Source organism: Syngnathoides biaculeatus, chromosome 12 (genome assembly GCF_019802595.1).
Source record: "Syngnathoides biaculeatus isolate LvHL_M chromosome 12, ASM1980259v1, whole genome shotgun sequence".
Taxonomy (NCBI): domain Eukaryota; kingdom Metazoa; phylum Chordata; class Actinopteri; order Syngnathiformes; family Syngnathidae; genus Syngnathoides; species Syngnathoides biaculeatus.
The window spans coordinates 13,257,392-13,275,549 of NC_084651.1; the positions used below are offsets into that span (position 1 = coordinate 13,257,392).

At 38.6% G+C, this 18,158-nt stretch overlaps 1 protein-coding gene across 3 annotated transcripts; it reads right to left on the reverse strand.

Moving 5' to 3' along the window:
* Window positions 1–986: 986 nt before the first annotated feature.
* Window positions 987–15,895, reverse strand: LOC133509979 (inhibitor of nuclear factor kappa-B kinase subunit alpha-like). Of its 3 annotated transcripts, none has more exons than XM_061837581.1 (22): window positions 15,600–15,895; window positions 14,889–15,011; window positions 12,045–12,136; window positions 11,855–11,972; window positions 11,702–11,771; window positions 11,540–11,628; window positions 11,390–11,479; window positions 11,177–11,301; window positions 10,422–10,529; window positions 10,198–10,333; window positions 7,972–8,172; window positions 7,745–7,847; window positions 7,468–7,591; window positions 5,692–5,843; window positions 5,005–5,066; window positions 4,816–4,925; window positions 4,682–4,731; window positions 4,371–4,479; window positions 4,141–4,288; window positions 3,224–3,267; window positions 3,010–3,109; window positions 987–1,295 (listed from the first exon to the last, which is right to left on the reverse strand). In XM_061837581.1, exons 2-22 carry the CDS (start codon window positions 14,991–14,993, stop codon window positions 1,218–1,220), a joined length of 2,214 nt encoding a protein of 737 aa, XP_061693565.1. In that variant the 5' UTR covers window positions 14,994–15,011; window positions 15,600–15,895; the 3' UTR covers window positions 987–1,217. The 3 variants fall into 3 exon arrangements, with proteins under 3 accessions (XP_061693565.1, XP_061693563.1, XP_061693564.1); XM_061837579.1 differs by having other exon boundaries at window positions 12,045–12,139; window positions 15,600–15,894; XM_061837580.1 differs by having other exon boundaries at window positions 12,045–12,139; window positions 15,756–15,886.
* Window positions 15,896–18,158: the final 2,263 nt, after the last annotated feature.

An 18,158-nucleotide genomic window follows, 5' to 3' on the forward strand; every position in this document is an offset into this window, starting at 1 on the left:
ATAAAAGAAAGAAAAAAAAGCCTTGTTAATCACCTTACCCTTTTTAAGATTTTTTTTTGGGGGTGGGGGGGTTGGTTTTCATTAAAGTGCTGCATTCAAATATCGTGGGAATTAATTTACAATTATGGATTTGGCACGCCCATCTAAAAATAGATGGCCATAGCATTGCACAACTGGCTCTGTAGGTTTGATAACTACAGTACCAGTAACTATAAAAGCTCAACCAAAATGTCACATAAGACCTGAAAATGTATACTATTAAAAAGATAGTATTCTAAAACAGGATAAATTTAGTGTAATAGTTTATCAATGTAAAATTTCACTGCCTCATGTAGCAATGTGTGTCGACTTTGCCTAACCCTAACCCTGGTAGAAAACTAAAGTTATCGAAATATTCCCATTAGGATATATAATATACCGCTTATTGAGGGTGAGTGGAGTTCTACACCAAAATACAACAAACTGCAATTATGAAAACCTCTCTTACTATTCAAATTTACCAAACTTGGAACTACAAACAGATTCAATACTTATTAGTTTTCAACTATATTTGATTTACTTTTTTTTTTTTTAACTGTATTTTAACTCCGGTTCTTGTTGAATTTCCAGAATTATTTAACAATATTCTATTTATTCTACGGCAACATAAAGGAATAGTGGATAGCAAATCTGCCTCACAATTCTGAGGTTCTGGGATTGACTTTCATCTTAAACTTAAACCGTCCCCCAAATTCTCTTCATTTCATCTTTGTGGTCATTGACGACTCTTAACTTGTCCATAGATGTACATGTGATGGATTTTTGTCCTAGGATATATTGTTCTGAGGTACAGAAAATCAGGTGCGGCAAATTAAAACTGAAAAACCTTTTGAAAATGAAAAATGTCTTTCTTTTGTACTGTATGTATGTTGTGTATAGAGTACGCAATGTTTGGCATAACCATTTCAAAAACTTGAAGACATGACATGTTACATCGTTTTCTTGGGAATACTTTATTCTGCTCGGTTTCAACAGTAAAATAAATAACTTCCATCTTACACGCTGTGACATGCTTTAAAACAACAAAAACCACCAAAAATAATAGCTTACACCATTGTGTTTCACACATTATGGAATTCATGTCTATTACATTAATCTGTGTAAGCCAAAAATACAAAAATAATGAAATTCTCCCAGGCAGCATATACATTGTAAGGCACAAAAAGTGAGTTTTTGACTCATTGAGTTGATTGGTGGTTTGAGGTGTTTTGGTTGTGTTTCCCTGCGCCATTAGAGATCCAACTCCAGTCTTGATCCTAAAGAAAAAAAAAAAAAAAAAAAGAGACCAAATTCATCATTACAAGACACAAAATCAAATATATTACTGCAATCTTATTTTGCTCGAAATTTGGGTGTGTTTTCTTAAATAACTTGTTTCAGATCCAAATATCTTAACTTTTTATAGTCACACATAACTGAGCTTTTGATGTTTATTATTGATGGACTTTAAAAGGTTTACTTAAACCAATCCATCCATCCATCTTCTTAGCTGCTTATCCTCACAAGGGTCACAGGAGTGCTGGAGCCTATCCCAGCTGTCAAAAGGCAGGAGGCAGGGTCCATCTTGAACTGGTTGCCAGCCAATCGCAGGGCACATGGAGACATACAACAATCACACCTAGGGGCAATTTAGAGTGTCCAATTAATGTTGCATGTTTTGGGGATGTGGGAGGAAACCAGAGTGCCCGGAGAAAACCCATGCCGGCACGGGGAGAACATGCAAACTCCACACAGGCGGGGCCAGGATTGAACCGAGGACCTCTGAACTGTGAGGCCAATGCTTTCCAGGTGATCCGCCGTGCCGCCCTTTAACTGCAATGAAACGTGGAGTAAATGACAATTGAGGTTACTGAACGTTAATGAGAGAAGCACGGGGAAACATGCCCCCCACCCGGTGGAGAGGAACCAGATCTATGACACATGAACGTTCACCGTGTCTACCATCCTAGGGTTCATCAGGTTCTCAGATACACATTAAAGCCAAATACAACATTTCTTTGACACTTAACTCCAAGGACTAATGGATACTCTCATATTCGGTTTGTTCAAAAAAAAAATATAGTGTTTTTGAACAAGCCAATGTAAAGTGCCTATAAATGAACAAAATAAATATGCAGTAAATATATACTAAAAGAATGCTTAAATGTGACCTGTTCAATTGCTGCATTCAACAAACAACAAAAATGTTGTTGTTGTTTTTAAACGATACAGTATCTCTAATATTTAACATTTGTCCTTGAATGCCTGCCTCCTCGAACACACATGGTAGAACATGTCTGTTAATTATAGTGTTCCTAGATCTTCGCTTCTCCATTCTTCGGTTGGTTCCGCAAAGTTAGTTCAAATGCACCTCAATTGTCGTAAACATCTATCAAGGAGGAGGGATCGAGCATCAAACAGCCTCCACAGAAAAGCTATAAGCATTGATTTGTGGCATGTCAATGTAGTGATGTGATCTTTAATTGACATCTCTGAGAAATGATCTTGAGGAGCAAATGTATCATTTATCCAAACATTTGTCCCTCCTCACTCCTCAACTGGACCTCTGGTGGGAGGAGCCAACATGTAAATAGAGCAACAAGGATCGAGGACCTAGAAAGTTGCACACTCATCCCAACAAATTCACTGAATAAATGATTTGATTGACTCTGGAGTGTCACGTGTAAGGAGTTAAAAAGCACACAATTGGTCTCAATATTTCTAGTGTGTATATTTCCAACCGTAATGAACAGAAAAAAAACTCCAGAAGGATGTCTACATTTAAAACAGGGCTTCCATAAATCTACAGCTTTGCGGCGGTTGAGATACAAGAATTTGTTCAGCAAATACAAGATGAGTATATTTACCAGAGTACTGCCAGAGTTATAGACACACAAATTACTTACAACTTACTATTACTTAGATTATTGGAAGGCCCCAATGTCAAGAATGAATATCAAGATGGTGTGTAGTAGTGGACGTATACTGTACCATGATACTTTGCTCCATCTCGTGGCTGACATCCTGCAGCAAAGATGTAAGCTTACTTAGATAAAGCTGGTTGTCGTCCAATAATTGAGGAACACTTTCACTACAACATAAGAAATGATTGTTAGATTAACTTGAAAAAAGTCCCTTGTCTTTTTCTTCACAGCCTACAAAACAAAATATTTTTGTTAAGATTTCTTTGGCAAGAGTTTGTCACCTGTCACTGGATGGCTGAACACAAATCTGTGATTCGTTCTGAGACTTAAGACACAAACACACAAAGTATCAACTGCAGAATCACTTGTTTGGTTTATTCGTCTTTCTCCTCAATATAATGGCTACTGAATATTAATTCATATACCGTAATTTCCGGCCTACAAGCCACGACCATTTTCACATGCTTTCAACAGTGCGGTTTATGCGCTGATGCAGCTAATTTGTGCATTTTTTTCTAACTGCCGCAAGGGGACACTTGAGCGGTAAAAGTAAGAAAGAGACTGGTGGAATATATGTGCCGAGGAAGTGACATTTACCAGCTCTGTTAGCGCTGCGCTAGCGTTAGCGCTATGCGAGCGTGTTGCTGCTGTGTTAGTGGCATGTCTCAGTGATACTTACCGGTAAGTTTTATTTTAACCAGCGTTAACCCGCAAGGACCATATAAGGCGCCCGCGAGGTATGTTCTAAAAATACCGTCGGGCCGCAAATTGTTTCTAATATTTGTGCTTTAAATTCTGAATCTGACTTGCTTACGTGAATTAAAATGTTAAAATACCTGTAATGTCATTTACTACAATAAATTAAAACGAAAATATTTTATGTACGTGTAATGAACTGAGTCTGAAGTTTGCCTCAAACAAGTCACCTAGCCCTTCATACGATCGGTGCTCACGAAGTAGCCATCAGCCTCAAAAAGGTTGTTGAGCCCTGCGCTAGCGTTAAACTCTTTCTGCGTACCGACTTTGTAAATATCTCGTGTTTGAATGTAGGTTTCAATGTGGGCACTCGCAGCTTTTAGACAGCTGCGGCGTATGTATGTACCAAATGGTATTTCCTTTACAAATGTACTTGGTGAGGCTTATAACCTGGTGCGCTCTGTAGGCCAGGAATTACGGTACTCGTAATACTAGTACTCACACAGGCAATCTTGAGGAGGTACCAGAACTCTTTCTGCCGCTTTGTTTGCATCTGCATTATGGCTGCCTCTGCCATCTGTATGCTGTCTACTGCCTTCTCCAGCTTTGGGAACAAATCAACGATGCGTTGCTTACACGTCAGAATTGTACTGCAGAGTGGAAGATGCGTGGATAAGTAGAAAGACAAATCAGTTGTGTTGCACTTTGATCAATTGTTCATATGTACATTACCCAAGGGCAGTGTATAAGTCTTTCAGCACTCGGTCTTGGTTCTGAACCATTTGTAGAATGGCCTTCACCATGTCCGAACTGTCACTGTAACCATGCGGAGGGTCGGGGCCTGTACAAACAAAACAAAAAAAAAAAAAACTTAATTTCTACAAATAGCAGTTAGGGGTGTTTACTTACTCACCTTTCCAAAACTATTATCGCGAAATGAAGCAACAAGTCAAGTCATTTTATTAAGTGAAACTTTGTTTACTTGCAATAGATATATAGATCTTTTATACACAATTATAATAAATGTGAAGGTCTCCACTAACTTTTGCATTTCAGTTTTAGTTGCTTGTAGAGTTCAATAGCTTTTGCCTCACTGTGGAAAAACACAAAACTTATGATATTTAGCGTGAACTTCACAGCACTGATATGAGTGTTTGATGATTACAAAAATACTGACAGCTGTTCCATTAAGTCTCCTTGTCTTCTTAAAAACGGACTCCGCTGCAATTCCACTATTTCAGAGTGAAGTGAAACTATTTCTTCATTCAGATATCCCACATCAGCAACCTAGAGCAAAAAATAAAAAAATCTTTGTTAAATGTGTGAATTCTCAAATGAGATTCTGACTTCATAACCTTTGACCTACTTTTGTGAAGCTGTCTGCTTTCGCCTCATTTTCATGCCACGTCCTGAGCATTTTTTCTGAAGCTTCGAATAAATACAGAACAGCAGGTCATTTACTCCATCATAATTTAACAAATTTAATTTAATAAACGCAATGAATAAAAAAAAGTCTACACACCCCTGTTCAAAGGCCAGGTTTTTGTGATGAGAAAAAAATACCTTTTGAAATACCAACTAAAAATAAACTGGCTACCCTTATAACTGGGATAAGAGGTGCTTTAATAAACAAATAAATAAAACATTCAAACTCATGTTAAATGGGAGTCAATACACACTTGCTGCCCATGTGACCAGACCCCAGAGAGGTGGAAAATTATGGATGGATATATGGTCAGAGGAACTTTAAATGGTGAGGGGTGTGTCCTCACATTCATTTTACATGAGTTTGAATGTGATTTGTTAATTCTGAATACAGCCACATTCCAGTAATGAGAGGGTGTTGACACCCCTGCATACACATTAACTCATCATTTTTATTTTGACACTTTAAAAACAGTTCATCGCTTTTAATTGAGTAGTTCAGGTTATGGAAAAACAATTAATATCGCAAAAACCTGGCATTTGAACAGGTGATATGTAGATTATTTCTATCTACTGCATGTCCATGGATGCATGAATGGAATACAGAGAGCAAATGAGAGGCGCTCACAGATGCCTGTGTGTCTCTGCTTTGTGTATTGTTCCAAGTCGTACTGGATGCTGGTTTTAAAGAAAGCCAGCTTGGCTTGCAGCTGCTGTGACTGTGAGAAGAGTTGGTTCTTGCAGCGTGTTAAGTTGGTGTTGTAACGCAGCAGACTCAGCCTACGCACAGACAAACACAAGAAAGGAATGCATTTAAGGAGCGGGTGCATCTCCCAACTTGCCCTTCTTTAAGATAAATGTAAAAGTAGATATTATAAGTTTGCTCAAAGGTAAAGATTTGGATTCTACCGACCAATCGCGGTTATGCTTTTTGAGGACATCAGCTCATCTGCCTCAGTGTAAAAATGGCTTCAAGGAAGTCTGACAATGTTGGTGGCAGCTCCTGCAGGCCCGCAGCTGATGCTGGTTAGGTAGCATGGCTAAACATTATGCGGAGCCGCTCCAAATCATCACCTCCATTGTAGCAAGTAAGCGCCACTTCTGACAAGTATTAGCATGAAATGAGGACAAAAGGTAATTATCAAGTGAAGATGGAGGAGTCAAGCTAACTGCTCAGCTATCGAGAAATGTACCGTATTTTCCGCACTACAAGGCGCACCTAAAAGCCTTCAATTTTCTCAAAAGCTGACACTGCGCCTTATAATCCAGTGCGCCTTATGTATGGATCAATATGGTGCCTTTAGCGCAGCTCGATCTAATAGATCCACAACGTAACCCCAGTCTCTACTGTAGCGTCTATTCTATGTGCCTTATAAAGCGGTGCGCCTTATATATGAAAAAGTTTTAAAATAGGCCATTCATTGAAAGTGCGCTTTATATTGCAGAAAATACGGTAGCTGAAATAAGTGCTTAGATGGGTGCTGCAGTATGTTTTTCACTGAAATCTGGCTTGAAACACATTACAGCACCGAGTAACCAACTACCAAAAAAAAAAAAAAAAAAAAAAAAAAAAAAAAAGATTAGTAGCTAAGTGTCTAAGAGAGAAAAATAATCCACCAGCTGTACACAAGACACATCCGCAAACCAGATACGTCAGCTGAGAGGAGGGTTCTATAAGGTTAAACTTTTAACTTCAAAATATATCAATATTGAATATTTATAATGTCAATAATAGTACATGAGTGCTCAATTTTAAATTTCAAGATCTGCACAATAAATGCTCTCAAAATTACATTACAGGTATCTCTTTTCTTACTTTTGGGTGGGCGCCAATTTAAAGAAACAACAATTTATAACAATTTAAAAATTTATTTGTTTTTATACTTTGACACTTTAAACTTTGTCAGAGCTGTCCCCACTTCCTATTGTGACGTGTCTAAAACCTCTAATAGGGCTGGGACATTTTCAAAGTAAAATTCCGCAACTGTGCCAGTTGTTCAACTAGGCTCCACCAACGAAGAATGTCAGGGGGGGTGGAATTTTAGTTTGGTATTTTCTCGCCTGAGCAGCAGCTGAAAACGGTGACAGCTCTGACAAAGGCCAAAGTGTCAGAAGAAACTGTTGGCAAGTAAGAGAATTTCTCTTTTCCAAAACATACAAAACATTATCACAGAAGTCATGATGAATGGAATTAAAGTGTTTCAGCATGCTCAAGTCTTTATATTTTAAATCTGGATTTTGCATTGACAGATGAAGAAATGACTATAATTATTTTTATTTCCTTTGGAAAGGTTTTGATGAATTCATTCATCCACCGATGTGATTGTTCCCCCACCTGGTTACGACTTTTCTAAAGGAGTACTCAAATTGCAATTCTGTAAATGTATTATAGCACTGTACTTACATAGCAGCCCTTTGCCCCTGGTAGAGGCGGGCATAGTCCTCTTTTAGTCCACAAATATAGCTGATTGCTTCTCCCCATACCTTCCTCAATGCAGCCAGCGGAAGCTGTGTCTTCGTCTCCCTGACTGTGGAAACAAAAACATTTGTTCCCATCACTTTAAGCCTACTTTTTATCTGTGAGTCACACCCTACAATAACGTTTTCACCAAGTTCAACAGTTTAATCATAATTAAAGAATGAGGAAAGAACAAGTTTTATTTTCAAGTGACAATTCTCACCTATAAAGTTGACACTGTTCGGCAGGGGTCTGGCAGTGAGGGGGCCCGAGTACTTGGATTGGCTCTTATCAAACAGGAAGACGATGGAGGTGTCCCAGCCTCTCTGAGAGAACACGACAACAAATATTAAGGCACACGGTGCATACATATTGCATAGTTATACTCAGGAGTTTCGATTTTGAGTCTTTCAACCAATTATGACATATTTTTGCATAAGCAAAACATACCAAACCTCCTTGCAGACAGTGCGCAGGAGGCCTGCGTGGGTCGAGGGAGATTCCCGTCTCCCACAGCAGTTCTTGATTCAGTGGGGAGATGTGAGTCTGCGTGTGTTTCTCCAACCGAATCTGCAGGGAGTGTAAGCTCTCTTCGGCCTCCAAAACCAAAGAGTGCAGCTGGGCTGTGGTCATGTCCAATACATGGATCACCTGAGCACCAAATCTATGAATTATTGTCTTTATAGAGGGAAATTTACGAGAGAGCTTTAGTAGTACATGGATGGTAGTTTAACAAATGGGAGCATAGAAGCTCAGCAACACATCTGCTTAAGTTCAATGAAACCTGAACAAATTCATGAATTAAAAAATTAAAACTTCAAATTAATAGTCGCACTTGCATGATGACTGCACCATTTGCATATTAGTCATGGTATCAGCATTTTCACATTACTTGTACCCCTTCATGTACTATATTTTGTTGTATTGACTTATTTGCTGTAGTACTAGAGGGGCTCCAAAGAAGATAATTAAAATTCTAATATGCATCAAAATGACAAATATCTGTGCTGATAACCAGCTTGGCAAGAAATGTATTGTCAAAGATTTTTATTATTATTTAGGACAATTTTGAGTAGTTGAATTCAAATATCACATTGGTTTTGCACAAGCAGGCCAATTTTCCTATCTACGGCCACATGTTTTTGTTTAAATGTACATGAATTTCCACTTGAGACGTTCAAATATACGGAGATTCATGCCCTAAATTTATAATAATGACTTATTTCAATCCATAAGTGCAGTACTGTAACCAAAGTTTGTAACATTAAAATTGTGAACAATTTGCCATAAATACCTGACCTGAACAAGAGAAGCTGATGTGATTTTTGGATTCAGCGATGCAAAATTGTTCTAAAAGGACTGAATAAGTGTTTGCCCCCCCTCCTAAATTCTTGTTTTTTAATTGAAACATTAGTCAAAAATGTAAATACAAAATGCAATTTTTAAAAGAAAGTTTTTATCATTAAGGGAGTAAAAATAATCCAAACCTAAATGGCTCTCTGCGAAAAAGTGATTGAAATAGAGGGAAAATAGGACCTACCTGACAAAGTGTAGTAGACCAAAAGATGGTAAAAAGTTAGACATCATCCTGAGACCTAATGAAACTCAGGAACAATTAAGAAAGTAATTCAGATCTATCAGTGCGGAAAAGGTTTTGAAGCCACTTCTAAAAATTTGGGACCTCAGTGAACCACAGTGAGAGACATTATCCACAAATAGTGAGCACAGAACAGTGGTGGCCCTTCCCAGGAGTGGCGGCTGATCACAATTATCCAAAGAGCGAAGCAATGACTAACTAAAAAGTCACAAAAGACCACAGAACAACATCCAAAGAACTGCGGGCCTAACTTTCCTTAGTAAAACTCATTGTTCATTATGCCACCATCAGAAAGACACTGGGGGAAAAAAATGGCGCGCATGCCAAAGTTCACTGAAAAAAAACACTAAAAAACAACATCATACCAACAGGGAAATATGATGGTGGTAGTGTGATGGCCAGGGGCTGTTTTGTTACTTAAGGACCTGGCAGACTTGATGTGATTTGATGGAAATGTGAATTTTGCCATCTACCAAAAAATCTTGAAGGAGAATGTCCTTACAGCTATTCGTAACCTTAAGATGAAAAAACTTTGGACCTGCAGCAGGACAATGATCCAAAACACAGCAGCAGCTCCACCTCCAAATGGCTGAGGAAAAGGAAAATTAAGACACTGGAGTGGCCTAACCAAAGTCCTGAATCAACAAATCGCCAAAGATGAGAGGGACAAAATTCCTCCACAGTGCTGTAAGAGACTCTTTACACGTTTTTACAAATGTTTGACTACAGTTGTTGCTGCTAAGGGTGGCCCAACAAGATATTAGGTTAATGGGACAATCACTTTTCCACAAATGACCATGCAGGTTTTGATTTTTTTTCCTTCGTTAATAATAAAAGGGTTAAAGCTGTACTTTATGTTTACCGGTGTTGCCTTTGGCGAATTTTGTTTGATGGGAAACTTTTAAATGACAAACGCAGAAAACACTTTTTCACACCACTGTACAATTATATATATTTTATGTCATCAGTCAGTCCATACATAGAAGTTGTCCGACATTAACGTATGGATGCTGCTGGCCTTGATGTTCGGACTATAAAATAAAGTGCGTCATACATAGAATACTGTTGTAATTATTGACCTTCATGTTGAGAAGATTCTGGAGAACTCCGTAACAGTTTGCCTTAGACGTAACAGGATCCAACCCTCCGCCACGGGCTACAGGGTCCCACAGTAACAGCATCTGCAGCAAATTCTCTACTGGCTGCAGCAACGGCCTTAACATAAACGCATACAAGGATTGTAAAATGTCCATAAAATTAGATACTTCATTTATAGCATAACAGTTGTTGCTTTTGTCTCTACCTGCTGAGGTTATTTGGATATGGAAGATGTGCTGAGAATCGAATTTCTCCATTCATGTCCTCTACTGCCATAATATCTTTAGCACCTTTATTTTTAACTTGGCTTGTCCTATTAAAAAGGAAAACATTTTACACAGACACCAAATATTGTAAACATTCCTAATAGGGTGTTGCAAGCAGAGCTCATACACAGTTTCCGTGGTTGAATTCAAGCATCACCATCTTTCGAAATAGCAGAGGGTGAAATATTTCAATTTTGACCTGCATATGTATGTTTTTTTTTTTGTAGCTAGCATGGCTAAACATTATGCGGAGCCACTCCAAATCATCGCTTCCAAGCTCCACTTCACTTGGACACATAACATGAATGACTCAGTCGGAGAGGTAAAAGAAATGTGTTCATCATGTGAAAATATTGAAAAGACCACAAAATAAGAGCAAAGACTCAGTGTAACCCTGCGTTAAGTTGTCAGACACATCTCTGGAAAAAAAAATACAGGAGATTTCTGCAAAATAATTACTGTCTAATTTTGCTATTTATAGCTATATAATAGAGTAAAATTAACATTTTAGCTTTATTCCATCCTACTGACAAAAAAAAATAATTCCCAAATGCAAAATATAAATATTGTCATTGACATTTATTTGCAGAAAATTGTCTTTTTTGGTCTCTTAATTTTATTTTTAAGAGTTGTACATGTTTATATACAGTATACAGTACTTCAAGTATAATTACCAAGCATTTGTCAAACTCACCACTGTACAGGCTGCATGTGGTGTAGAAATGGGCGAAAACCACACGTGCATTCAAAGATCACCGTTCCGAAACTCCAATAGTCCACAGTTACTGTGTAAGGTTTACTTTCAAACAGCTCTGGAGCCTGGAACATACACAACAAAACACTTTGCAAAGAGTTTTAATAATCTTTTACTGTAAAGAACCAGTAACATATAATTTTGTGAACTTACGAGATATTGGAGCGTTCCAACAAACGACGTACAGACACTGCCTTGGTCAAGATCTTTTGCGTATCCGAGATCTATAATTTTATGGACCAGCTGATGGAAAATGAGAGTGAGTGCATGCACAAGAAATCACAAAAACAATTAAAACATTACCTCGCCACTGATCTCTTGCAGAACAATATTCTCTGGCTTGAGGTCTCTGTGTATAATCTTATTTTCATGAAGGTACTGTATACCGCTTCCTGTTAAGAAGTTAAGATACGTTAAACTGAATCATTGCCCAGGGGCTTTTCCCAGCAAAAAAAAAAATCTTACCGATGTCACGGAGCAGGGTGAGCACTTCACTCTCCTTCAGCCCACAACAATTTTCTGGTTTACTCAGAACCTATGCAGGTTTTAAGGAAACACATGTTGTGACATTTCATTGTTCAAATTTGAAATATAATAAACCACATAGTTCATATCTACTTTGCGTAGGTCTCCTCCGGAGCAGTACTCCATTGCCAGCAGCGGAAGGTTATTCAGAGCAATCAAGCTCAATTCCTGTGGAACTTCACTGGCCTGAACAACGTTCACATGGTTCAACCTGAAATGGATCAATACCAAGGTCAAAATCGAGGTTTGCCATCCTCGAGCACAGTCGATTATCCACATTCACTTCTTCATGATCTGGATCTCTCTGCCCCAGCGTTCCTTGTTCTTGGAGCTCAGTTCGAGGCGGCAGATTTTCACAGCCAACTTCTTCCCTGACTTCTGGTCAACACAAATAATAACGTCTCTTACAAGCAAAAAAGTATTGTGCATTATTTTGCTTTTGTTCTCCTGATGAAGTATTAGGGTCAAACTGAAAGGAAAAGAAATCCATACACTGACTTTTCATTTCGCTTATCCACACCAGGGTCATGGGCGTACACAAGAGAGCCAGGGTACACGCTGAACTGGTCTCCAGCCAATCACAGGGCACATATGGACAACCATTCCCACTCATATTCTCCCATACGGGCAATTTAGAGTCTTCAATTAACCCACCATGCATTTTTGGGATGTGGGACAAAACTGGATTAAGTACATTTCTTTTGGCTTGTCCCGTTAGGGGTCGCCACAGCGTGACATCTCAGATCAACGCGCATATTTGTTTGGCACAGTTTTTGAGCCCACATAGGCCCGGGAGAACAAGCAAAAGCAAAGTCAGATTTGAACCTGGGTCCTCAGTATGGTAAGGCAGATGTGCTTATCAGTGGTTCACCATCCTGTCTTAAAGTTGTATAATTTCAAGATAAAAATACAGTTTTTTTTAAAAGAGTTGAGTAGATTTCAATGTATTTTTGATAATAAGTTGAATATCTTCAAGCCGTAAGTTGCAACATCATGAGAAGAAAGTTGTATTTTTAAAAGTGTAATTGAAGAAAGCAGATCATATCACTTTCTTTCATGGTTGATAGAATGCAGTGAGTTCGTCATGTTATATTTGAAGAGTGTCTCATTAATGTTTCTTGTGCCAGGAAATTGATCGCTTTGGATGAAACCTGTACAAGACCTCAAGTGTCAACTGATTTTAAAAATCAAGGTAATAGGGGTTTTCCAACTACCTTTTGTGGGGAATCCCAAAGGAATTTCTTGCAACAGTCAATAAAACGTTTTTATTTGTTTGTTTCTTTCTTGCTTTTTAGACCTGCTGCCAGCTCAGCCGTTGCAGACAGAAAATGTTGAGAGAAGATGGCCAATGTTTGTTTCATTAACGTTTCTTCACATACACACTACCTACAATGTAAAGCAGTGGCCTTAATGCTTCATGACAACTAGATTCATACTTCAGCTGAATGATACTGCAGTAAAAGAATACATTGACACATTCAGTCAACAAGCACAACACTAACAGTGGCACTCTGGTGAGGTGAAACCACAGTATTTGTGGACTACTTCATAAGCACAGTGATTTGTATTGGAGGCTGTCCACAGTGACACTTTATACTCCCATGGTCGACAACGCAAGCATTGCCCTGCCAAGCACCTCTGCATAGCTTGCAGCGCACGCGTCAAAAAAAAAAGTTGCTGCGTGGAGAAAGCCGTGAGATCATCTATCGTGAATGGTCCATTTTAGTCGCACGCCGTGACGACGTACTCATGGTTCCTCCCGGCTAATTAACTACAAATGTTTGGGAGTGGGAAGGCACGGTGAATGACTGGTCAGAGCGTCTGCCTCACAGTTCTGACGACTGGGGTTCAAATACCGGCCACACCCGCGTGTAGTTTCAATGTTCTCCCCATGCCTGCACGGGTTTTGTCCTGACATTCCGATTTGCTCCCACATTCCAAAAACATCCATGGTAGGTTAATTGAAGACTCTAAATTGCCCTTAGCTGTGAACGTGTGTGCGAGTGGCTGTTTGTTTTTCTGTGGCCTGCGATTGCCTAGCAACAAGTTCAGACTGTACCCCACCTTCTGCCCGAAGATAGATGGGAGAGGGTCCAACACTCCCACGGTCCTTGTGAGGAGAAGCAGCTCAGAAAATGGAAAGATGGGGGTTGATAATATACACATTTATTTTCCTACGATTTATTACTTAGTCTCTAAAAAACAAATTACTGACTTGAAAAGTTTTCTTCTCTCTAAAATACTGTACATAGGTTATTATTGAAAGATATTTCAATATCAATGTGGAATTGTTCTTTCTCTTCAGTTTAGCCCTCATGCTCATTCATTCAAAATCAATTCCAATTAAATTCGAATGCTGTTAAACATAAATTAAAAACAGAATATAATGATTTGCAAATCACAAACAATCAATATTTAATTGAATAGACTACAAAGACAAGATGTTTAATGTTCAAAATTTATTGTTTTTAAGCAAATAATCATTAACTTGGAATCTTATGGCTGCAACACGTTCCAAAAAAGCTGGGACGGGGTCATGTTACATACAGCTAAGTATGTTGCATCACCTTTTCTTTTAATAACATTCAATAAATGTTTGTGAACTGAGGACACTTTGTAGGTGGAATTCTTTCCCATTCTTGCGTGATGTACAGGTTAAGTCGTTCAACAATCCGGGCTCTCCATTGTCGTATTTTACACTTCATAATGCACCACACATTTTCAATGGGAGACAGGTCTGGATTGCAGGGAGTCTAGTACCGGTACTCTTTTACTACGAAGCCACAATGTTGTAACGTGCAGAATGTCGTTTGGGCTTTTTTTTTGCTGAAATAAGCAGGGGCATCCATGCAAAAGGACGTTACCCAAGCACTGGTTCTTTTCCTCAGTGTTTTTTGACACCTGTCACAGCTTTTTTTGGAACTTTTTCCAGCCATAAAATTCCAAGTTAATGTTCAGTTTGAATATTAAACAGCTTGTCTTTGTAGTGTATTCAATGAAATGCCTGTTAACCTGTTGTATTCTATTTTTTTGTTATTATTATTTTTACATTTACACAACATCCCAACTTCATTGGAATTGAGTTTCTATTTTACTCTGTAGTGACGATGTGGATAGGAGCACTTACAAGATTCTGGTACAGGTAGACATGGCCAAAGCCTCCCATCCCAAGCCTCTCCTTCATCTCCCACGGTCCAAATAGCTGGTTCTGTTTAATGGAAGCCCGCTCCATTATCACTACGGAGCTAGCCTTGAAAGACAGAAAGTGCATGCCGTATTAGTCTTATACAATGACCTTTACGGATATTTAAATGTAGCACTATGCGCAAACTTACAAACTTGTTTATTTAATGGCCTCAATATACAACAGATACATTGGCAAGCACTTTGTTTCCTAAAAATATTGTACTTTCACCTCCCTAATATTGTAGCTGATGGAACATTTTGCCGATCAAAACTACTCCCCAAGTAGTAAGTCCCCTAGTAGGGATAAGCGTTAAATGGATGTATGGAAGAACTCCATCCGAGGACGGGGAAGGGGTGTGTCGCTCCGTGCATAGCATTTTAAATACAATAATGAACTTACGACAGTTACACGATATATTTTGCTACACACACATGCATGTCAACGAGTTGGCTTACTGTAGTTAATAAAGGACTGACTCACTGTCATGGAAAAATGTCTCCTACGCGCAAAAGTGTCATATTTCTCCACACCGCTAATACACACACTAAAAACAAGTGCCGTGAATATAATCCAGAATGGCTGTCAGTATTCCCGATAACTTTAGTTCACAGAAAGAGCGGGACACCCCAAATTCCGTATAATACTTCTTACCTATTTGGGACGTCAGCTTTGGTCTATCATGGCTTCATCGCGTCAAAACACAATAATTAGCCATGCAGCAACAAGCATTCCAAGTTAGCTAACTTTATTTAAAAACCGGACTTTTTTTTCTGGGTGAGCCAACGTTTGCAACAAACCGTCAGTTACCCAGGCCTGTCGCGTTTATCATTTGAGACATTTGTGGTCTTGTGCAGTCGTTAATTGTTCCAAAAAGGAGTTCCAAACAAAGTGAAAGTAATTGTCGACGCTCAATAGCATCTGCGCATGCGTCAGAGTTTTGACTGAAGAAGAAAAAAATGGAGGGAGAGTTGTTGTTGGCCACGACGGTATTACTTGTTGTAACTTTCTTTGGATGCATTAACATATTTGAAAAGGCAAGAATGTATGCAGCCGATTTAGTTTTATGAATGATACCGACCCCGCCCCGTGAAAAGTCTCATTAAACATGTGAAGATTACAAATGAACTGCAGATGGCGTCCTACACTCTGTTTGAGTTGTGTTTGTATTTTGCCGGTTAAAATTCTTCCGATTACCTCTGCAGTGAACCAAAGGGATTCACATTGAAGGGGGTTAAACGCTCGTTTTATAGGAGGTATATTGTGCAAATGAGGTAGTAACACGGTATGTCTGTAACACGAGTTCATCCAAATGCTCCAAGCATCAAGTATTACAGTACGCTTTCCTCACACTATTTGTGTCTTGCTGAAGTTGGCAGTCTGAGAGGATGGCCTTATCTCATGCCTGTGAGCCATCCCTTAAAGGTCTACCGACATCCCTATTTACAATTTAAAATGGATTTTGTTATGAAAATTGCATATAATATGATTCAGTTCAATGTCTGTACGGAGAAAAAATGACCGAGAGCGTGTCATTTATGCGCAGAGTTGCAAAAGTTTCACTGGACATCCTAGTGGCAGCCATATTGCCTGCAGCGTCATCGGCAGACATCACATTGGTACAGTCGCCATTGAGAAGATGCTGTGCCATCTGCTATGGGAGATGAACAACAGAAATTTTCGTATTTTTCCCAAGGCCTTTCTGACACGGAAGCTCTTTTCGAAGAAGAGAAAATCTCACAATCGAGTAAAGTGAATATTACCCTATCATTTTGAGCCATATTTAGATGATATACGGATCACTTCTAACTAACAACAAACTTCCCGAGAGTATGTATGACAGTATGTAGCGTACTCGGGACGACACATGCCGGGCGAAGATACAAAAATCCATATAAAACAACACTATGACATGTGGTGAAAAAACATATGGGTCTATCACGGCTGCCTTTTTTTTTTTAAATTAAAAAACATACTAAAATCATGCCATACGTACCGGTAGAGCTTTCAATATTGTTTCTGTAAAGACCTGTGCATGTGTTGTTGGTTTGGGGTGCATAAAAACTGAAATGGTGGTAGGTGTCTGGACTCAAGTTGAATAATGACTTTGAATGTGATCGTCACAAAATCTGAACGCTGTGAAATGCCATTTATAAGACAGAGTGCAACCAGATTTAGGGGCACAGTATGTCAATTGATCACATGAATAAGACTTGAAAATGTCCCTGAGTTGTGCATACTGTCAATTAATGATGCATGGTATTTACATTTTAAATAGCGATTTGCGGGCTTCGGGTTGTGATTGGTTTCTAGTCAGATGTATAACTTAGATTATGATGATGCAGAGGATGTAATCATCTTGCATTTGAAAAAATAACAATTTGGAGCGTGTGTAGCCTTGAACAGAATGACTGGGATGGAACAATTGAAAACAATAACCATAAGTAAGTGCTGTTAAGTTGTTTCCTTTTTCCTGCCTTGGCCATGATTTCAGCGTAGGCATGTAGTCATACCTAATCCTCTCGACGTGTGTGGCTATTGTGATTAAGAAAGTGGAAATGCGACTCATTTAGGCGTCACGTATGAGGTCATGTATTGAAGGGGGATTTCAAAGACAAAATTCCCAGTACAGTATTTGCTGCAGTGGTACTGTATTTTATACTTTTTGGGTCGAGGTACTGTTGGTTTATTACACAAAACACAAATCACATATATGGTAATATAAAGTTTGTCTAAGTGTATAAACATACTGTATGCACAAGGAGTGAGTTTTTGTATGTTTAAATAATGATTGTGCACAAGCAAACCATTTTTTTTATAAACCAGCAATGACTAACTTAATTCAAATGTTTTTCAATACATAATACGGCATACAGTATAACCGGAACAATAGAAACAAATGGGTCGAAATTAGGAATCTATCAGCATTCATCTTACAATGTACGGTATTTGTAGAAAGTACATTATTGCACATTCACATTGTTAAATAAAATAAAAATGAATTCAATTGTGCAGATTTAACATAATTTTGTTTTTAAATTTATCAGCATTCATGTCACACTATACCAGACTTTTCTATAGTGCACCACGGTTTACTTTTCCGTGTGTCTTAACAGAAAAATTGAGTCCAACACAGCAGATTGCGTAGATGCGCTCATCTTCACAAAAATGAGGGTGTGTGTTTTATGACCAATTTTGGGTATGCTTCTTCTA

Coding starts and splice junctions, on each gene's coding strand:
- LOC133509979 (XM_061837579.1), bottom strand. CDS start 14,993: ATGGAGCGGGCTTCCATTAAACAGAACCAGCTATTTGGACCGTGGGAG. Junction 11,480..11,539: donor TGCAAGAGATCAGTGGCGAG/GTAATGTTTTAA, acceptor ATTTTCCATCAG/CTGGTCCATAAAATTATAGA. Junction 4,732..4,815: donor GGAGACTTAATGGAACAGCT/GTCAGTATTTTT, acceptor GTTTTTCCACAG/TGAGGCAAAAGCTATTGAAC.